We start from the raw sequence: 22,600 nt of genomic DNA, 5'->3' as shown, positions 1-22,600 counted from the left end.
ATATTGCTGAGTACCATTCTATTTTCTGACTATACCTATACCTCTGTTTTTACATTCTTCTGTTGATAAATATCTGGGCTTTTTTCCACTTTTTGACTGTTTTGGATATGTTTCTATGAACATTTGTGTACAGATCTTTTTGTGAACATTTGCTTTCAATTCTTGGGTAAATATTTAGGAGTGGGATTGCTGGTTCATAAATATACATAAGTATGTTTCATTTTATAAGAAACTGCTAGACCTTTTTCTAAAATATTACCAATAACGTATGAGAGTTCAAGTTGCTTTACATTTTTGCGAACAAAACGTCTGTCAGTCTTTTAACTTCAGTTATTCTTATAGATGGTTAGTGGTATCTTACTGTTTAAATTGCATTGCCATGATGATTAATGATGGTGAACATTTTTTTATGTGCCTTTTGGTCATTTATATTTTTTGTGTGTGTGTGTGAAGTGTTTCTTCAAATTTTTTGACCATTGAGTTGTAGGAGTTCTTTATAAGTCCTAGTTACCAGTCTTTTGTCACATAAATGTTCTGCAAATAGTTTCTTTCAGTCTCTGGCTTTCCTGTTCATTTTCTTAACAGTGTCTTTAGATAAGCGAAAGTTAAAAAAATTTTTAACCTCTTTTTTTTTTTTTTTTTTTTTTTTGAGCGAGACAGAGTCAGCACCAGTGGCAGAGGGGCAGAAAAAGAGAGTGAGAATCCCAAGCAGGCTCCACACTGTCAACGCAGAGCCTGGTGCAGGGCTTGAACTCATGAACCGTGAGATCATGACCTGAGCCGAAGCCAAGAGTTGGAAGCTTAACTGACTGAGCCACCTAGGCACCCTAAATTTTTTTTAATGTTTATTTTTGAGAAAGAGCGTGAGTAGGAAAGGGGCAGAGAGAAAGGGATACAGAAGATCTGAAGCAGGGTCTGTGCTGACAGCAGAGAGCCCGACGCTGGGCTTGAAGCCACAAACCATGAGATCATGACCTGAGCTAAAGTTGGATGCTCAACCGACTGAGCCACCCAAGTGCCCCAGAAGTTTTAAATTTTGATGAAATCTGGAGTGCCTGGGTGGCTCAGTCAGTTGAGCATCCAACTCTTGATTTTGGCTCAGGTCATGATTCCAGGGTTGTGGGATCGAGCCCCACATTGGGCTCTGTGCTGAGTGTGGAGCCTGTTTGGGATTCTCTGTCTCTCTCTCTCTCTCTCTCCCTTCCTCCCTCTCCTTCTGCCCCTCTCTACTGTTCATGCTCTCTCTTTCTAAAATAAAAGTAATGCTAATAAAAAAAATAGTTGGCATTTTTCTCTTTTATAGCTATTGCATTCTGTGATCTCTAAGAAATCTTCACTCCTCCCAAGGCATAAGGATATTTTTACATTTTCTTCTGGAAGTTTTATAATTTAGTATTTACATTTAGCTCTATGATCCATCTTGAATTAATAAGTGTATGAGGTGGGGATTGAGATTTATTTTTTTTGTTATGGATATTCAGTTGTTTTAGCACCATTTGTTGCAAAGATTTCCTTTTCCCCATTAGATTCTTCGGCATTTTTATCAAAAACCAAATACCATGTAGCGTGTATCTGTTTTTTTTTTTTTCTTTTTAGAAGGTTTTTTCTTTTCTGTCTTTTATTCTTCCATTCATTCATTCATTCATTCATTCATCAGTGAGGGAGAGCCAGAAAGAGAGGGAGACAGAGGATCTGAAGTACACTCTACACTGACAGCAGAGAGTCCGATGTGGCACTTGAACCCACAAACCGTTGAGATCATGACCTGTGCTGAAGTTGGGTGCTCTAACCAACTGAGCCACCCAGACACCCAAGATTTTATTTTTTTAAAGATTTTATTTTTAAGTAATCTCCACACCCAACATGGGGTTCACACTTACAACCCTGAGATTGAGTTGCATGCTTTACTGATTGAGCCAGCCAGGTGCCCCCATTTGTGGATTTTTTATTCTCTTTCATTGATCTGTTTGTCCCTATGTCAGTATCACACTGACGTGGTTACTGTTAGCTTTCTGCTAAGTTTTGAAGTCATGTAGGTTAAGTCTTCAACTTCATTGTTGGTTTTTTTTCCCCTAAGATTGTTTTGGATAGTCTAGTTTCTTTGCATTTTTTCTTTCTTTCTTTCTTTCTTTCTTTCTTTCTTTCCCTCTTTCTTTCAAGAATTTTAAAAATTTTAATACAGTTCAAATTAGTTTGCTGGGTTCATTTCAGCTCCTTTACTGCCAAATCTGAGGGCAGGGACTGCTTCAGTTTCCCTGCCTTCTCTCTGTCTGTGATGACCAAAGTGTAAAGGTATCTGCTGCATCAGACTTTAAACTTCACATTATCCTTATTGTTCTTGATCTTGATGGATTTGGCATCCTTTACCTGGCTGTGAGCAGAAAATCCTTGATTTCTTCAATTTTGTAAGACATGGCTACAAAGGGTGCAGGCAAGCATGCAGCCAGCATGGCAAGTGGCAATTTTATTTTCATATAAATTTCAGAATCAGGTTGTCAATTTCTAGAGGAAAGCTTAATGGAATTATGAATATAATTGTACTGAATCTGAAGATCACTTTGGGGGAGCATTGACATCTTAACAGTATTGAATCTTCTGATACATGAACGTGGTATATCTTCCCATTCTCTTAGGTCTTTAATTTTTCTCAGAAGTGTTTTGTAGTGTTTAATATGGGGTTGTTATATGTTATTTTGTTCATCTATTGCCAGTACTTTGGGGTTGTTTTGATGTTGTTGTAAGTGGATATTTAATTTTTTTTCCAGTTGTTGCTGCTGGCATATAGAAATATACCTGAATTTTGTATATTGACCTTATACCCTGCAACTTGCTAATTTACTTATTCTAGTAGCTTTTTTGGTAGATTCCTTAGGATTTTCTGTGTAAACAATTATGCATATTCAAATAGAGAGTTTTGCTTCTTTTCCAATCTATCACCTTTTTCTTGCCTTATTGGATTGGCTGGGATATCAGGTACAACGTTGGCTATATGTGGTGAGAGTAGACATTTTTGTTTTGTTCCTGATTTGAAGGTAAAAGCACTCACTATTTCACTATTAGTTGTGATGTCACCTGTAGGTTTTTCAGAGATGTCCTTTGTAGATTGGGGAAATTTTCTTATGTTCCTGTTTGGCTAAGTTTTTAACATGAGTGTGTGTTGAATTTTGTCAAATCCTTTTTCTGCAATCTTTGCATCGCTGTTTATTCTTTTAACATGATGAATTACATGGGCTGATTTTTTGCAGGTTAAATTAACCTTGCCTTCCTGGGGTAAAGCCCTCTTGATTATAATATAATGTATTCTTTTTGTATGTTGCTGGATTTGATATACTAATATTTTCATAAGAGCTTTTGCAGCCACACTCTTCATGAAGGTATAAATCATGATTGAACTTTAAATATGCAGATCTGAAAGTGAAATAGCAAAATATTTTATAGCTGGTGGTGGCTAGCTGCTGTTCACTGAAACAGAGAAGTGCCTGCAGAGTGCCCTATGTTGGGATCATGGGGAATTCAAGGATAAATTTGCACAGTGTATCTCTAGGCATGCTGTTGGAGATAGTTATTTTCAAATACAACCACTCTCTTGAAATTGTAGTCTCTGGTATTATAGAAAGAAAACAGATACTTACGAGTTCTGATTAAGATACTTGTTTTATTTGATAATAGGGTTTTTTTTTGTTTTTGTTTTTTTTTACTTCAGAGAGAGAGTGGAAGAGTGGGGGAGAGAGTCAGAGAGAGGGAGGGAGGGAGAGCGAGAGCAAGAGAGAGAGAGAGAGAGAGAGAGAATGAATCTGAAGCGGACTCCACACTTAGCGCAGAGCCCGACACTGGGCTCGATCCCATGACCTGAGCTGAAATCAAGAGTCTGACATTCAGCAGCTAAGCCACCCAGGCAACCCTGTAATACTTGGTTTTTAATCCTACTGGCTCTGCCTTAAAGTTCATTATTGATATGTATCATGTTCTCTAGTAATTATACGATAATGGTGTTATGTTATTAATAAGTGTTACATTGTGATTTACACTAAATTACACCCCAAAATGGGTTGAAATCAGTGCTTTTTTTGTTTTGGATTCTTTTTTTTTTTTTAAATGTTTTATTTATTTTTGAGACAGAGAGAGACAGAGCATGAACAGGGGAGGGGCAGAGAGAGAGGGAGACACAGAATCCGAAGCAGGCTCCAGGCTCTGAGCTGTCAGCACAGAGCCCGACGCGGGGCTTGAACTCACGAACCGTGAGATCATGACCTGAGCCGAAGTCGGATGCTTAACCGACTGAGCCACCCAGGCGCCCCTGTTTTGGATTCTTAAGATGGAAATACCTTCCAAAAGTGGTGGTGGTTTTGCTTTCCTTAAAGATCAAATTAATCAAAAGAGATTGTGCAAAGGGAATGGTAGACACTTAAGAGGATTAGGATGTGTGGTTTTGGTAAAATTTTTTAATGATTTTTTTTAATGTTAACTTATTTTTGAGAGAGAGAGAGAGAGAGAGAGAGAGCAAGCGAGCAGTGGAGGGGCAGAGAGAGAGGGAGACACAGAATCCGAAGCAGGCTCCAGGCTCTGAGCTGTCAGCACAGAGCCCGATGCGGGGCTTGAACCCATGAAGCACAGGATCATGACCTGGGCTGAAGTCAGATGCTTAACTGACTGAGCCACCCAGGCATCCCTCATCTTCTTTATTTAATCCTTGTTTTGCCTCTGATGGTAAGGTTCTCTAGGAACACCACTTCTATTCTTTCTCTTATGTGATCCTAATTATGTGGTAGATATTGATTATTGCCTAGATATTCATACAAAATAATTTATAGCAGCCTGAAACCAAAACCAAGGAAACTGGCATTTTTTTCTTAAAAAAAAATTTTTTTTTAATGTTTGTTTATTTTTGAGAGAGAGAGAGAGAGAGACAGAGTGTGAGTGGGGGAGGGACAGAGAGAGAGGGAGACAGAGGATCTGAAGCAGGCTCTAAGCTATACATCAGTACAGAGCCTGATGCAGGGCTCAAACCCACGAGCTATGAGATCATGACCTGAGCTGAAGTTGGATGCTCAACTGATTGAGTCACCCAAGCACCCAGCATTGTTTTCTTATTAAATATTGTGTTGTTTCTGTTCTTCATAAATACTATTTTGGTGGATTAATTAAAGCCACAAAAACCTAATTTAATAGGAAGTAATGGTGTGTTTCCTCCCCTCTTACCCCAAATCAAATAAGAATTTTCCTACATTTTACCCTTTGAGAATTAGCAAGTTTTACTACTCCTGTTAGATAGTCTTACCCAGATTTCCCCCTGTCTGCATTTGGTCTGATCTGATACTGAGCTGTAATATTGTGATTACTATTAGTCAGCAAGTGTCAGTTTTATTTAAGTCCCAGGAATGGGTAAATCTTGACCTTTGATTGTTAATTCACTGATTAGATATATCAGTCAAACCAAAGTAATTTGTCGAGATTTTTAAAAAATCTGTAATATTCATTTTTAGGATATTTCTTGAGAGTTTTCTCAATTTTGATCATGGAAATAACAAGTAGTGTTTATTTCTTTACTATTTTTCCTGGTTTTAAAATGTCTCATCAACAGAAATTAGAAATATTGTCTAGTCAGCTGTCTTGTAGAGTGGATTAGCTCTTTTCTCCCATTTCTGCAACCTCTGAATCAAGCTGTATTGGGAGGTGAACTTAAGGTTGGCAAAAGGGGCTAATTACATGCAGTCATAAATATGTTTGCACATCGATACACACTTGGATCTTTTCCTCCCCATTTGGCAACACACATTTTATGAAGTTGGCTGTGTACAAGACGCTATTCTTAGTGGAGAAGGAGGATTCAGCTACTTGCCCTTACCATCTCCTATGAGAAGTGGGCTCTCATGCAGATAAGTAGAGCTCACAGAAAGCCCTTGATGGGGTGAGGTTGGGGGTGGCCTCCAAGTGTAAGTGGGCGGTCTTTCTCCTGGGGTTCTGCTCTGGACCTTTGGAGTTGAGTGCAAGAGTAGCTTCACCAATGGCTGGAGTGTTAGCTAAACTGGCTCTTCCACCAGGGACACACAGTGGAGGGGCCTGCTTTTCTTTTTCATTATGAACACTTTTAAACATACATATAGAAAGACTATATGTCTTTCTATGTATGTATCTATGTATCTTACAATGAACCCCCATATACTCATTCCTCAGATTCAGTAATCATCAAGATTTTGTTAAATTTGTTTCATCTATTCCATTTTATTTTTTCTTGCAGTTGTGTTTCAAAACAAAATTTAAACATCTGTCATTTCCTACGTACTGTAGGGTACATCTTGTAAAATATGGCCATTTACTTGTGTAATTACAATGTCATCATGAATCTAACAAAGTTAATGGTAATTTCTTGGGATCATCTCACAGAAGATATCATTTGTAAGCCTCATTTCAGGCTATGCTTGCCATTTTTGGTGTCCTTAAGATCTTCATTGGCTTGGCCCCAGTATCATTACCATGGATAGGCTTTTTTCTGGATACTTTTCTGATGAACGAATCTGATTGTGTTCAAGGAGTTGATTCTGATAACTTTACTCTCAGGTAGATATTCTACAGAAACCAATTTAATTATGCTTGCAGTCAAGCTATGGCAAGCTTCTTAGCTGGAACTGAGATTTAAAATATAGTCAGAAGCAGGTGTGCCTGGGTGGCTCAGACTGTTATGGTCTGACTCTTGATTTTGGCTTGGGTCATGATTTCATGCCCAGCACGGAGCCTGCTTAAGATTCTCTCTCTCCTTCTGCCTTTCTCTCCCTCTCTCTCTCTTTCGGGAAAAAAAAAAAAAAAAAAAAAACAGTCAGAAGCAACCATCTCTGGGACACACATTATATGATAGCACATTGGACTTCTAGCCTAGTCTGGTGTGGTCATTCAAAAAAACATAGTCGGAAATTATGGTGTTTGATACTGAAGGCACAAAAAGAGCTAACCATGGTTGAGATATTACAGTTCTTGCTGTGATGTTATCTTTGATTCTTTTTATTCTTCTCTACTTCAACTATTTAACCACTGAAATGGAATTAATTTACACTCCTGAAAGTACCAGTAATACAGCCTTCTCCTTCCAGTAATGTGCACACATAGATACATACCCCAAAATATTCTGGGAACTCAGAGAAGAGAAGTGGGCAGACTGGGAGCCATGCCAGTGCTTCCCCGACTCCGCCCCCCCCCCCCCCCCCGAATCAGGGTCAGAGTAGATCTTTTTACTTCCTGAGAGTTTGGATATGAATTCTTGATGTCATCTGATCCTGTGGATGTGTAATATGATTTCTAACATGATACTGATTTAAACTAATTACTATTATTGCAATAATTATTTATTGACCAAAATAAAACCCATTATCTTTCCCTCGGTCCTTTCTCTGTGTTTCCTCTCTTGGTTACTGGTGTCATTATCCTCCCACACAAGAAATTGTAAGATTTTTCCTTTGACTCCTGCTGCCAGTTGGTCATCTTTGCAATAGCTCTGTTCACTTCATTCTAGGTTTCTAGCCTTAGTTCCAGATCTTTACTGCTCGTCTGAATCGTTACTAAAGCTTTCAGTCTGCCTCAGTCGTCGTCAGTTGCTTTCCCTGCCAGCCCGTCAGCTTATTACTGTGGCTGTCATTTTAAAATAGAACCTCATCACCTCACTCCTTTATACACAGGCCTCTGTAGCTTTTAGTTGTCTACAGACTGACATTTGAAGTGTGGCATTTGAAGTGCTGTGTGCCTCCCCCGCATTGACTACATGCTGTTGCTGCGTGTACTCGTGTACTCTGTACTTTCATTCTTCCCTGTCCTGCTCACATTGCCTGCTATCAGGAATGCTGATAAGTGATAGAGATCCCAGCCCATGTGCTTTCATTTATTATGCTGAATAAATAAAGGTTGTGTGGAATTGGTTATAAGGAAGTTTTACTTGTTTCACTGTGAGATTGTAGCTCAAAAATATTCTTGGATGCAGTTTTTAAAGTTTAATACTCCAAGGATTTAGAGTCTTAAGCTTTTTATTTTTTATTTTTTATTTTTTTTAATTTTTTTTCAATGTTTATTTATTTTTGGGACAGAGAGAGACAGAGCGTGAACGGGGAAGGGGCAGAGAGAGAGGGAGACACAGAATCGGAAACAGGCTCCAGGCTCTGAGCCATCAGCCCAGAGCCAGACGCGGGGCTCGAACTCCCGGACCGCGAGATCGTGACCTGGCTGAAGTCGGACGCTTAACCGACTGCGCCACCCAGGCGCCCCCAGAGTCTTAAGTTTTTAATAGTGGTGCCAATCACGTATTTTGACCATTCCCTTTTCTCCCCTCCACCCCAAATCTCCAAATTCTGCCTTTACTAGTGTTTATTGCTCTTTGTTTGTGGCAGGGAGGAGGAGGAAGATGTAAAAATAAAGGAAGTAGATACCAGTCTGGGAGAGAGAGAGAAACACCCTGATAGAAGAGGTTATCAAACACCAGCTGTTTTGTGGTTTGTTAAGGAGGAAATAACTTAAAAATAAAGGAAAGAGAACTTTTCATTTTGAAATAAGATTCTTTGTTGCATTAACATCTTATACAATCTTTTTCAAAAGGTAGAACTAACAAAGGGTGGGAATCTTTTCACTTTAGTAACTGTAATTTGTTTTAATGAGGCACTTTGAGATTTACCTGTTTTTATCATTACAAAAAACGCTGTGTTTGGATAGGCTTTTTCAGAAAGTTATTCAAATGTTATTTCAAATATTTTTATTTATTTTTAGACAAAAGAAGTTAGAAAAAGTGATGGAAGAGGAAGGCCTAAAGGACGAAGAGGTAATTAATATTGGGAAGTTTTTCCTTGAAACCCAACGTGGCGAGTCTTGTGCAGCAAGTTGTTAGCCTTGGTGCATAGAGAAAGGGTTTTGGCTTAGTAGCAGAGGGACTTAGGAGGGCTGGTGCACTTCTGGATTTAGGTATTCATGAAGATGGAGAAATTAATTACTGAGTACCCAGGAGAGGAAGTCTTATTTAGGCCCAGTTGTAATAAATTAATTAGATTTAGAATTCCAAGAAAAGAAAGAGATGAGACCAAATTAAAATTTTAAAAGGAAACCATAGCATATTTACAGAAATCATGGAAATATCTCCACAGAAGTGGTGCAAATGCCTGAAATCATTATCAAGGCAAAATATTTCTCAAATCAGCCCTTCCCCCCCAGTGTCTACAGACTTGGTAGGAGAAAATACAGTTAAGAAACTGTGCAAGGAACTGAAATGACCGTGAAATGCTTTCAAAAATAGGAATGAATCATAGAATCCAGGAAAATGGTGAAAAATACCAAAGTCTTGTTGGAATTATAGAGCATAAAATGAACTCGAATGTGTTAAAAAAAACCCAAAAAACCCACACTTTGATTTTATATAAAAAAGTTTAAAGGAAAATATTGATTGTTTATTCTGCCTTCATTAGAAAAGTTCGAGTAATTGACTGCTGAAGTAGGTTAGTCAGAGTCCACCGGAGGCACCCCGGTGATCAGTATGGTTTGGTTTTGTATCCGGAAGCTGGGGAGGGGAGGAGTGGCCTCTTCAGGGTTCTTCTGTGAGGCTCTCACCTGTGAGAAGGTCATGATTAATCGGCATGGCCCTGCTTTCCAGTCACGAGTAAGACTGCTATGGAGTTGCAGAAATTCAGCTCCTCCCCTTCCCTCCTCTCTCCCCCTTTATTTAAACGTTAGAAACGACTGAGGAGATCAGCACATGCTCGGAAGGAAACAGAGTTTCTTCGTTTGAAGAGAACAAGACTTGGATTGGAAGATTTTGAATCCTTAAAAGTAATAGGCAGAGGAGCATTCGGTGAGGTAAAAACCACAGCTACTTGCCAGATAAGATACAAAAATACCACACAACTTTGAAGCTGCCAACGTATCATAAGCTCATGATAGTTAATAGAACTGAAATATGGGGTAGGTGGGTCAGACGTGCCAGGCCCACATTGTAACTGCTGTCTGTCCTTTCCTCCCCCTCCACTGACCCAGATCTCTGATTGTTCTTCTGTTTTGCCAGAGGTGATGTTGACGCTTTAAGTATTGATTTAGAGGGAGAGTTGAAAGGTAGAAGGAAATCAATATTTACTATTTACTGAATGTTTCTCTCCTATAATCATGACAATGACTCATTTTATAGATGATGAAATTAAGACTCCGAGAGAGGATATGTAATGCTCCATAGTCACATAGCCATTGAGCAGCAGTACCAGAAGTTGAGCCCAGAAGTTCCTAATCTTTTTTTTTTTTTTTTAAGTTTTCATTTTAATCACCTAGTGCTCATGATGACAAGTGTACTCCTCATTCCTCACCCCGTTTCCCCCATTCCCCCATGTCCCCTCTGGTAGCCATGAGTTTGTTCTCTGTAGTTAAGAGTCTATTTCTTGGTTTCTCTGTCTCTCTTTCTTTCCCTTTGCTTGTTTGTTTTGTTTCTTAAAGGAGTTCCTGATCTTAAAGCTCTTGCTTTTCCCAGTCTCACACTGCCTCTTCAGGAGCAAACTAACAGCATATATCCACCCTTTATTTCTTCCCGCTAGATTTGTATCGCTCTAAAAAGGTGGCCCCAGGAGACAGAGATTATAGAAATGGGTTATACAGGTAGTGGTAGAGAGTTGAAAGCATTTGTCCCACCAGGTCTTGTAGATGCATCTTGCTCGGTCATAAGAGCAGTCTATGGGGAGGGTTTAAATGAGCCCCTGCAAGGTCATCCTCATTAGTGGAAAACACCCAAAGTGGACGACTCACCCAAAGTGGATGATGCAATAGTTTCATTAACTTTGTATAAATTGAGCAGCATATTATTAACTTTGTATAAATTGAGCAGCATATTATTAAAAACCCGTACCTAGGGGAAATGTGAGTACATACTCAAAGGCACAGGTGAAAGATTAAATTGATCCCTCAGTGTTCAAAATCCCTGTTGGCTCCTGGAGACAGGGGAAGGTATGGTACTACCTCTAAAAGAACTTTCTGTTTAGTGAGGAAGGGATGTGGGACTCAGGAAAAACATGAAGAAAGGTGCAGGGAGGAGATAGCCTAAGTATCTTGGTGGGGGTGGGGGGTTGCAGGGGAGGATGTGCAGGGACTTGCCAAGAAGTTTTTCTTTGGGTTTGTGGACTATTGATTTTCTTTTCATCATAAAATTATGTGCTCTAAAAACATTGGAGGATAAGAAAGAGGAAAACTGCACAAAACCCTGTTTCCCTAATGACACATTTTAGGTTTTTTCCTTCTAGACATTTTTCTTGCATATGAGCTTTTGCTTTTGTTTTAAACACTGTTGCAATCACTTCCTTAGGTTGTCTGAGCTTGTGGATGACAGGTGCCATGGTTATAATGAGTCCTTAAGTTCAAAAGGGAGGGTTTTCAAATAGGATTGACTTGTTCAACGAGGGAGCCAAACTGTTCAGATCTAGAGATACCTGAGAAAGTTTTCAGGACTGACTTCACCGTGTATAATAAATCTACTCATTTTGGAATGTTAAAAAGCACTTTTTTCTGTTTTTTTGTTTTTTTATTGCTGGTTGTTTATATTAAAATTGTAACACTTTTCCAGTTTAAATTACTTCCTATAACACATGAAAGCATTAATTACCTTGGCATTGTGAACTTTTGACTTGGCATTTCTTTTATAACTCTTAGGTGCGGCTTGTTCAGAAGAAAGATACAGGGCATGTGTATGCGATGAAAATACTCCGTAAAGCAGATATGCTTGAAAAAGAGCAGGTAAACCACAATTGTAACGGTGATCTTAGGCTGCTTATCAGCTTTTTGTTACGTAAAACTGTTCCTTTTGTTTATTTGAAATGTATTTTCTTATTACAGTTTTCTTTAGCACTGTCATGTACAAATATACATGTATTACTTTTCTTTCCCCAACAAAGAAGCAGTTACATGTATTTTAAAAGTACAAATAATGCCTTATGTTATGTGCAGTCTTTTAAAAGTTGAAAACCTATTAGAAGCATCTGCTGTTTGTGTCTCCCAATTGATCACATGCTGTGCTTGTCATGAGGAGCCTATTTTTGGGGTCACACTTGCTGTGACGACACGTTCCTATTGAATGCTGATATATACATACACACACACACACACACACACACACACACACACACACACTTTGGGACTGAGCCTTAGGAATTAGAATTTGGAATTTGCAGTCTAAAATGTGTCTTAATATGCTTTATTCTGTATACCCAAACCAAAGTTGGGTCTTCTCAGTAGCTCATTACTACCCAAGACAGACCAGTCTTCTTTCTGAATGAATTTGAAAAAATCTAATGCAAACGGCAGAGCAGTACAATTTCTCCTTTAAGGAGCGAGAACACTTTCTAAAACCTAAACCTACTTTGCAAGTAGATTTATAAGATGCAAAAGTAACTTTATGCAAAATAAAATTTTAAATTTTGGATAATATATTAAAAACAAGAATGCAACTTTTCTGTAAATCTAATTTAATTTAGCTGTTTGCTTAAGAACAGATTTTAGTGGGTGATGGCTGCATATGTCCTGTAAAGGATCAGATGCTCCAGGAGGACAAAGAGAGAGCCTGTGGCAAGGAGAGCCCTGGACACAGAGTGAAAGAGCAGGGTTGGAGACTGGCCCCACACCCAGTCCTTTTTGCCTCTTGAAGGGAGGTGTAGTCACTGAAGCTTCTCAGTCCTTTTAAGTGCCAGTGAAAATTTGAAGTTTTTATTTTCTCTTTAATTTTCATGTGTTACCTATAAGCTTAGACTCCCAGGAATTTCGGTTGAGAGTATCAAATACCCTGGCAGTAAACATTCAGACACTATAGTTTATGCTGATACCAACCTTACTCAGAATGCTCAACAGTCCTATTTATGTGTTTAAAAATTAGTGTGTGGTATGGGTATAGGCCCTGAAAGAGTTTTAGCTAGTCTTGAAAAGGAAAATGGAAAACTGTAGTGATGAGTCAGTATATTTTGTATTTCACAAGTAAGTTTTATTTTTATAAGACCTATTTCATGTAACTTTATTTATTATTTTTTTAAATTACTTAAAATAATTTTTTTAATGTTTATTTTTGAGAGAAAGAGAGCGAGACAGAGTGCAAGTGGGGGAGGGGTAGAGAGAGACAGAGACACAGAATCTAGAGCAGGCTCCAGGCTCTGAGCTGTCAGCACAGAGCCCAATGTGGGGCTCGAACTCGCGAACCCCAAGGTCATGACCTGAGCTGAAGTTGGACACTTAACCGACTGAGCTACCCAGGTGCCCTTCCTATAGTTTTCACCAAGTCTCAAAACCTTTCTTTATCAAATAATTAGTGTTCAGAATAAAATGTAAAAAGTATGCATCATGATTTTCACTTATTAATCCTTCATAACATGTGCCAGTTGCCCAGCATGGTAACAGAGGACAATTCAAATATACAGTGTAAAAACATTTTTTCAAATACTGTGCCTTCTTCAAAATCATTTTCTAAAGTGTTCCTACATGGAAGTAGAGGAGCTTTCCATGAGAATTAGGATTTTAAACAATGTATTAGCTTACTTGTTAGCTCACCTTGCTGTTGGACTGTGCTCCCTAGATTTGATCTCAGTGTGATCCAGTTAAAGTTTCTGGTCACAGACTCTACCTGAGTCGGCCATCTTGAAGAAGCGTGGTTGGTGCTAGGGCGTGAGAGGAAGTAGACCAGTGCAGACCCATCACTTGGGTAGGGCTGACCAAGTTTAGACTCAGAGCCTAACTTTTTGTAGGTACAGGTTCCTTTCCCCTAGGGAAAGTTTTTTCTTTGCTTTTACTAAACTGAACAGGAGTTAGAGCTACCCACTGAGAGTTTAGGTCGTTATTCTGATCCATAGGGTGGGAATTTTGCCGTCTGGAAAATAAATTTTAAAGGACAAGAGACCAGCATTTAGCTAGCTTTTTCATGTTTCTCTTACATTGCTAAAGGAAAACCTCCAATTGTGATGCTAGTACAGTATTAGGAGGGGACAAAAGATGGACTTTTATCTCTGCTTTCCTAGTGCTCAGGATAGCAACTAGGATGTGACTCCACCCCATTAAATATTTATGGAACAGAGAAAGGGAACCTCTGATGTGAGTTGCACCTTTGGTTCTTCCTTCCCTTACCCTATGTTAACCTCACTCCACTCTTAGATATTGAGGTTCCTAGTTGCTGTTTCAGCCCCAGGAGAGGAGGGCAAGGTGTGCATAGGTGGCCTATAGCTTTCCCCTTAACAAGCAGAGAGTGTTGCCATCACCATTCTGTCCTCGGAGGTGAGTGACGAGTGGTAATAGTTCTGCCTCCCCCCCCCCCTTTTTTTTTTGGCTCCCTGCAGCAGGTAGAGGCCTTGTTGGGAGCCAGGAGAGCAGAGGCAGCTGGAGGCTGGCTTGCGCAGTCTTTATGTCCAGTGATGACTGGGGCACAGCCACAGCTGCGGTTGAGCAAGTGCATTAGTGTTTCCCAAAAGCTTTGCTTCTGTATTAAAGCTGAGTAAAAGCATTAGCCTTTACTCAGCTTCTTTGTGATTTCATAACACTGTTCCTTACCACCCTTATCTACCATTTTCCCACCCTCATGCCCTAAGGAGAAATGTAAAAATGTAAGTTTTCTGCAACATTGAAGTTATTTAAAAATTTCCCAAAGAATTTTAGTAGAGACTGGAAACTGAGATATGTAAACTCAATACTTCCCTTGGGCCTGAAGGGAAGAATGAGGCAGGTTAGGGATAAGACAGGAGAGAAGGGTGGGATCTGTGTCCAATTGGAAGAGAGAGTGCCTGGCTTTGCTAAAGACATTGCAGTAAAACAAAGCATTGTGTCGAACATCGTATTGAAGAAAACAACAATCATGCGCTGAGTTTGCCAACCGGAAGTGCCAGTTTATGGACTTCGGTACATCTTTACCTGTGAACATAGGGTAGGACTGAAGCCCTGCTGCATATGTTAAGAACAAAACTTCTATTCAAGGATCGCACTGGGTCTTAATAAACGGAGACCTGGTTGGACCCACCTTTGCATCTTGTGACATTTAGCGTAAGAGGAGAGGGGACAGGATTTGATAATACGCAGCTGTGGTTTGATTACTCTTACATATTTCAAGTAGATAAGGTAAATTTGATAATAAAACATTATTATGAAATAATGTAGTTCTGTCAGTAGTTCTGCCAGTTCTCCTAAACCTTTTGGCAATTTGGTCTCCCTTGGCTAGATATTTTAGTAAGAGCAGAAAGCTGGAAATACCATAAATTCGAATCAGTAACTCTTCTTAGGTATTCTTGTATTTCCATTCCGTAAGAATTGAGCACATACTCTGTGCACAGCAGCGAACTGAATACTGTGGTATAGTGTTCTAGAATTGTCAGCCAGGGCATCGTCATTGCCGACACCATTGCAGACCTGAGGCAGGACTTGTTTAGAGAGTTTCATCTTGGGGACTAATTTTTGTCATAAAAGGTTATTAGAGCAAAAAGATGTGCAAAAGAATGGTACTTTTAATTAATCACAGGTTCAATTGACAGCACTGTTAAAGTTGCCGTTTGCATGACAGCCATTCATTTTGTCCTTTTGTAAGCCTTTCATCACTCAAGTGTTCATGACTGAATACCGTCAAGTCCAGTGTTGTCAATTTTGAGTTCATAGGTTTGCCTAAGCATAAATTAGATCTTTTGCATCATCACAATTGAATACTCAAACGGTACTTAACTTGTTTAAACAAATATACAGTCTAATGAAGCAGAGCAAGGCTTGTCATTAATCAAATGCGTATACCTCCAGGTTGGCCACATTCGTGCGGAGCGTGACATTCTAGTGGAGGCAGACAGTTTGTGGGTTGTGAAAATGTTCTATAGTTTTCAGGATAAGCTAAACCTCTACCTAATCATGGAGTTCCTGCCTGGAGGTAATTACTTGACGATGAAAGGTCATTTTTCCTTTTTGTTCTGTGGTTTCTCTCTCACATCAATTAACCCTCCTTTCTGCTTTTAATCGTGTTCACAAAGTTGCTTTCTAAATCTTTTTTAGGTCTGTAAAGGAGGTCAGTAACCTGTCTTGTGCTGGGGTGCCTTTCTACAATTCTTAGTGCCATAAAAGTAACCTTCTCACTCATTCTCATGATTTCAGATGGACATTTCTTTCTTTTATTTTTCTTTTTAAATGTATAGGAATAAACTAGGGACTCTGCCTGCTCTCCTGTCCATGGGAATCACGTATAATCAGTTACCCAAATGACCAGATTGAAGCTATTATGTGATTTGCTTCAACTGTTTATCTTTTGGTATAACTTACATTAATAAGGAGTGAATTTCTCATTACCTATATTAGTAGCCAGACTCAGTCTCTCATTTCTGAGATTTCAGGTTTTACATAACTCAGCATGTGTGTCTCCTGAGACAGCTCCAAAGTAAACCCGTAACAGAATATACCATCTGTCCTGGGGAACAGTCTGTTTGCCAGTGAACAGATGAGCTGTGAGCACACTCTGGTGGGGGAAAAAAAGAAAACTTTTTCTCTTTTTGGTTCTATAGCAAAGCAAATGTAACTGTGGCATAATATTTTGATCTTGTGACAACTTTTATTTAGATCTAGGGTCACCAGTTTTTTATGAACAATTGATGAAAGTTAGGGAAGAGTCTGATAGAATGAGGAGAAACTTTTTAACATTTAGAAGCTAGTTCTTAAATAGGAATAAGAAGCAGCTCAGTCACCAGCCCCTTGACACGGGTCTCCTCAAGCCTTACACGCCCCGTCTTCCATAGCTTCTCATGTCTCCTGGACCCCGCCCTTTGCCCTCCGTGGAGCTGGCCTCAGAGCCATAGACCATCTGGCTTGAGCTCTCTGATCTGGGCAAACTCTGCTCTCCTGAGCCACAGCACTGAGGCCACACAGCTACCTTAGAGCTGGCCTGAGTGCCCCACCCCCACATCTCTGGTGTGCCTCCAGATGGAATATGTAGCTGCCAGGGATGATTAGGGAATCCTGTTTTTCAAGTCTTGGGTCAAAGAAGAGAGCATAAATGGTTTAATTTTTGCCTGAGGGTAAAATACCCAGTTTTCTCTAAGAATACAAAAAATTCCCCCAAAGTTATAAGTGAAATTCAAAAAGCAGCACGATGCTCTATTAAAATCAGAGGTTTCTTTCTCTTTTCCCTGTTTTCCGACCATAACTGGCTTTATATGGAATCTAAACTGAATCTTTCCTGTTTCTCTTAGCTTTAAACTACTTCTAAATATTTTCTTTGCTTTGCTTTTGTCTAACCATTGAATTAGGATCAGAATCTTTTTTTCCCCACCATTTTATGTTGCTGATAGTAAGCAGAAATAATTAAATTTTGACTTTGCAGAAAACTAGGGAGTTTACCTTTTAACTGCTAGAATCCTGATCCTGTGTTGTAAAAGTCGCATAAAGCATATTGGTGTATATTTACCTATAATAACAGTGGAGAAAACACTCTGCTGATCTTGGGGCGTGTTCACCTTGCACTTCTGAGAGGCAGCCATTGCATACCCCAGTACATAGCATTTTCAGTTCCTTTTTAGCTTTTGTTGACTTATACTGTGCTACCTTTTTATTTATGTTCAGGTGTTTTGTAAACAAATTGGAGAGCTTGTTTTCAGTCTCCTCATATATTTAGTTTTTGTTTGGCATTTCAGCCTATACTTATAACAATGGTGGTATAACCTATGTGGAAATGGTAGTTTGCAGACAAATTAAAAAGTAAAGTAACTTTTTCCCCCAGTCCAAAAACTTACCCTAAGGAATTTTTTTTTTTTTTTTTAAAGCGTGAGAGAATTTTCCTTTTTCTCTCCAGAATAAAATGGGAATCACTGCTTAGTGGTCAGCATCAGGTTAGGTTAAAAGCATTTTGTTCTCTGTGGCTGTGAATGTTTTACCTTTAAGTATTAGAAACTACTTACCATTTCCACCCATGTCGGCAGTGTGGGTCAGTTTCTGGAACACAAAAGAGTCCTGTTTAGCACTGCCTTATGTAGGCAGATAGGGAAGACCTATCTGAAAACTGGCACTTACTCATGCATTGTTGTGTGTGTGTTTGTGTGTGTGTGTGTGTGTGTGTGTGTGTGTGTGTGTGTATGTATGTGTGTGTGTTGGCTTTGTATCTTGTTTCCAGGGGACATGATGACCCTGTTAATGAAAAAAGATACCCTGACAGAAGAGGAGACTCAGTTTTATATAGCAGAAACAGTATTAGCAATAGACTCCATTCACCAACTTGGATTCATCCACAGAGACATCAAGCCAGATAACCTTCTCCTGGACAGCAAGGTACTGTGGTGGGGGAATAGCCAGTGTGTATTTCCTCATCTGAGCAGTGTCTGCTTTAACACCTGCAATGCTTGTGGTAATCACAGGGAGCCACGAATTGTTTTGTATAGTCTTTGTATAGTTTTCTCTTTTTTTATAGGTAAGTTTGCTGCTACTTCCCCTCTCTGAAAGGTGTATGATTCTATAATTTGAACACTCTTCTTAAAAATAAAGGACATCTTTGAAAATGATTAAGAGGAAAATTGATTTAAAGTTTGTTTATTTTGAGAGACAGAGCGAGGGAGGGGCAGAGAGAGGGGGAGAGAGAGAATCCCAAGCAGACACTGCACTGTCAGTGCAGAGCCTGATGTGGGGCTCGATTTCACGAACTGTAGTATCATGACCTGAGCTGAAATCAAGAGTTGGACGCCCTGAAAACTGATTTAGAAGCTTATTTTATAATAAAGCCAAAGGTACCGTCTTTTCCTAGCCCATAATTAACTAGAATTAGCATATAATTAACTCTACTGATGCATCGCCTATTGGGAATCCCTTTGTTGGGCAACCTTATTCTTGAACCCAGTCAAGAACTGGGAAGTAAGGCAAACAAAAACAGTAGTCTGTGCCAGAGTTCAGGTTCCAGATCCTTTGTCCTTTGCTTAAAGAAGAGTCCTGCTCAACCTCTGGACTGGCCTATGTATTCTTTAGCCATGCAAACGAGTTCAGTTGCTTGGTTTTTTTTTTTTTTAATGTTTATTTATTTTTGAGAGAGAGAGAGAGAGAGAGAGAGAGAGAGAGAGAGAGAGAGAATGAGTGGGGGAGGAGCAGAGAGACAGAGAGGGAGGCACAGAATCGGAAGCAGGCTCCAGGCTCTGAGCTGTCAGCACAGAGCCTGACGTGGGGCTCGAACTCACCAGCTGTGAGATCATGACCTGAGCTGAAGTCGGACGCTCAACCGACTGAGCCACCCAGGTGCCCCTCAGTTGCTTGGTTTTTAAACTCACAGCAGATCAGAAGAGAACCCCTGTGTTGCTAGGTTTCTGGCTGCTCCTTGGCAGGCCTCCCCACTGTCCAGTCCTCATTTATCTATAAAGTGAGGATATCGATCCAGAGAAGCTCCACAGTCCCTTCCAGCTTTAACATTTTAGGGGTGCCTGGGTGGCTCAGTTGGTCAAACGTCTGGCTTATGGCTCAGGTTGCAGTCTCGTAGTTCATGGGTTTGAGCCCCGCATCAGGCTCTCTGCTGTCAGTGTGGAGCCTGCCTTGGATCCTCTGTCTCCCTCTCTCTCTGACCCTTCCCTGCTTGTGCTCTCTCTCTCTCTGAAAAAATAAAAATAAACATTAAAAAAATTTTTAGAATGTTCTGTTCTGTTACACAGAATTGTTGTCTGGACTTTTAAGGAGAAAAGTGAATTCTTTGAGTTTCTTTCTTTCTTTCTTTCTTTCTTTCTTTCTTTCTTTCTTTCTTTCTTTCTTTCTGGACTTTTAAGGAGAAAAGTGAATTTAATTCTTTGAGTTCCTTCCTTCCTTCCTTCCTTCCTTCCTTCCTTCCTTCCCCTTCCTTCCTTCCTTCCTTCCTTCCTTCCTTCCTTCCTTCTTCTTCTTCTTCTTCTTTTTCTTTCTTTCTTTCTTTCTTTCTTTCTTTCTTTCTTTCTTTCTTTCTTTCTTTCTTTCTTTCAAGTTTTATGTATTTAAGTAATCTACACCAACATGTGGCTCAAACTCACGACTCCAACATCAAGAGTCACATGCTCCACCGACTGAGCCAGCCAGGCGTCCCTCTTGTTGTCTTTTAATAGTTTTCTTGCTGTCTTTGAAAAACCTGAACTTTTGGTGTACGTTCTTTAAAAAAACTATCTTTCTATTTCAAGAAGGCTGGAGATTTATCAAATAATTTCTTTTTCTTGATCATAAGAATAATGTGTATGCACAGTAGAAAATTTGAACAGTACAAAGAGTTATAAAGAAGAAACATACCTATAATCTCATCATTCAAAGATAACCACTATTTTGGTACAATAGCTTCAATACCTTCTCTATTTGTGTCTGTAATTTATATACAGTTAACATCCTAAAAGTAGCTTGTAGCTTGGTATTCTGCTTTTAAAATGTTAATGTATATATTGGGGCACCTGGGTGGCTCAGTCGATTAAGTGTCTAACTTGATCTTGGCTCAGGTCATGATCTCACAGTTTGTGAGTTGGAGCCCTGCATCAGGCTTTGCGCTGGGCATGGAGCCTGCTTAGGATTCTGTCCCTCTATCTGCCTCTCCCTTGCTTGCTTTCTCCCTCAAAAGTAAATAAATAAACTTAAAAAAAAAAAAAAGAAAGAAAGATTTAGAATCTTCTCTGAAGGTTCTCTGAATCTAAAAAAATGTTAATGTATATAAACGTATTTTTCTGTCATTCTATGTATATAAATTTTTTTAATGTTTATTTTTGAGAGACAGAGACAGAGCGCAAGCAGGGGAGGGGCAGAGAGAGAGGGAGACACAGAATCCAAAGCAGGCTCCAGGCTCTGAGCTGCCAGCACAGAGCCTGACGTGGGGCTCAAACCCATGAACCGTGAGATCATGAACTGAGCCAAAAGTTGGACCCTTAACTGACTGAGCCACCCAGGCGCCCCTCAGATATATTTTAATAAAGCACTGGCCCTACTTTGTGTAGTCGGGTTCAGATGCCCTGATCCTGTGCCCCAGGTGCCTTAGTGCAGGTTTAGTTGCACCCTGTAGTCTCTGTTCAGGTCTAGCAGACATATTGAAAGCCAAGAACTTGGGGCCTCAATATAATGAGGAGGAGTGAGGAACCCTGTTAGGTGCAGGTTTGCTCTCTACAAGATGCTAGCCCAGACTTGTAGAAAGATGTTTTCACAAGCGAGCTCATTTCGGTGTTCAACCATACAGATTCTAGAAGTGAAAGTGTAGATGTTTTGAGTTCCTGCCACATACTTAGGATACCTACAGAATTCCCTGAAAATTTAGGCTTGAATAGCATTTGTTCCAGGTACTGCTTTTTAAGACACTCTCTTTTCTTAGAGGTGTCCAGGTGAAATGTAATTTTGAGAACTCTAAATTAAACTCTGTTCCTTGACTTATACAACAAGTTGTTTAAAAATCTGAAAAAAATGATACCAGGTTAGCAGGTTCAAATCTGTCTTTGTTTGGTAGTTTACTTTGTTGGGCATACATACTCGCATGGGTACACACACATACACGGCCAAACCTAATGGGATTTCTTCAAAACAAAACAAAATAAAACTGACCCATCTGAGCAGGGCTTCTGTAGCCTCATGTATCCTGAGAAGTTTGTATATTAAGGCCCAAGGATGTCCTGGAGGAAGGTGGTATGGATAGATCACAGATGTTGAAGTCTTTGGCCACACCACTTTTTTTTTTTTTTTTTAAGTTTATTTATTTATTTTGAGAGGGAAAGCTGCGGCAGGGGGTGGGGGGTGGAACAGAGAGGGAGAGAGAGAATCCCAGGCAGGCTCCACACTATCAGCACGGAGCCTGGTGCGGGGCTTGAACTCACAGACCGTGAGATCATGACCCGAGCTGAAGCCAGGAGCTGGACTCAACTGACTGAACCACCCCGGTGCCCCTGGCCACACCACTTCTAAGTGTGTGACCTTGAGCAATGTAGATCCCTGAGCATCAGGATTCCCTCCCCTATTTTTGGTTTTACCTCCTTATCTACTTGAAATTTCACTACCCCAAGAACACCTGTCTCTTACTTAGAGCTAGTGCCAGGCACTAGGTTAAGATCTTTACATGCATTAATTGTCATCATTCCTACCAAGAAGATATCATTATCTCCATTTTCCAGGTGGGATCAGGGGATTGGAGAGGGTAAGGGAATCTTGGTCTGGGAGAAGGAACATGGATTGATTTTTGGCTTTGGTTCTGTCATTTCACCAGCAAGCCATTTAATGAGTCTGAGTCAGTGAAATGTGACTTAAGAGTTATAAATGAGATTACACATTTAAAGCGTGGGGCCTGGCTCAGAGGAGGTGTGAGTGTTCCTTGAAGAGTATGATAAAGTCAGACACTTATGACTGAAATACAGTATAGCAACATTTGTCAAGAACTATGTAATAAAGTTTATTCTCTGTCTTTGGAATAATTTATTCCTTGGAATGTATCCTAATGAAATAGTTCAAGCAGAGAAGAAGTTATATGAACAAAGATTTATTTACTCATTGACAATCGTTTATTAAGACCATCCTCTGTACTGTGCATGGTTAGATTTGGGGGCACAGACCCTCTCTATCACAGGGTGCTTATAATCCACATTACATGGAGTGAGGAATTAGAAATGGAATAAACACCCAGTATGAGGAGGATGGTTAGGTAAACAATGATGTACTGAGTCAT

At 39.7% G+C, this 22,600-nt stretch overlaps 1 protein-coding gene and 1 long non-coding RNA gene across 4 annotated transcripts in view; one reads left to right on the top strand and one right to left on the bottom strand.

The window, feature by feature from the left end:
* The window catches only part of STK38 (serine/threonine kinase 38), a 42,424-nt gene that overhangs the window by 6,855 nt on the left and 12,969 nt on the right, over window positions 1-22,600 (top strand). For all 3 annotated transcript variants that reach the window (XR_003968815.1, XM_030315373.2, XM_030315374.1), the window contains exons 3-7: window positions 8,743-8,794; window positions 9,697-9,819; window positions 11,647-11,730; window positions 15,745-15,868; window positions 18,095-18,249. Coding sequence is in view for 2 of the 3 variants with exons in the window: in XM_030315373.2 (XP_030171233.1) it covers window positions 8,743-8,794; window positions 9,697-9,819; window positions 11,647-11,730; window positions 15,745-15,868; window positions 18,095-18,249 (538 nt within the window). In the remaining variant the exon portion in view is untranslated. The remainder of the gene's footprint in view (window positions 1-8,742; window positions 8,795-9,696; window positions 9,820-11,646; window positions 11,731-15,744; window positions 15,869-18,094; window positions 18,250-22,600) is intronic.
* On the bottom strand, window positions 2,188-21,450 carry LOC115513866. The gene is made up of 3 exons (XR_003968816.1): window positions 21,440-21,450; window positions 15,937-15,944; window positions 2,188-2,367 (listed from the first exon to the last, which is right to left on the bottom strand). It is a non-coding gene; the product is annotated as an uncharacterized LOC115513866 (long non-coding RNA).

The sequence above is a fragment of the Lynx canadensis genome, chromosome B2, assembly GCF_007474595.2.
Source record: "Lynx canadensis isolate LIC74 chromosome B2, mLynCan4.pri.v2, whole genome shotgun sequence".
NCBI lineage: Eukaryota > Metazoa > Chordata > Mammalia > Carnivora > Felidae > Lynx > Lynx canadensis.
Note: the sequence above shows the minus strand (reverse complement) of the source record. Positions and strands in the feature narration are given on the sequence as shown.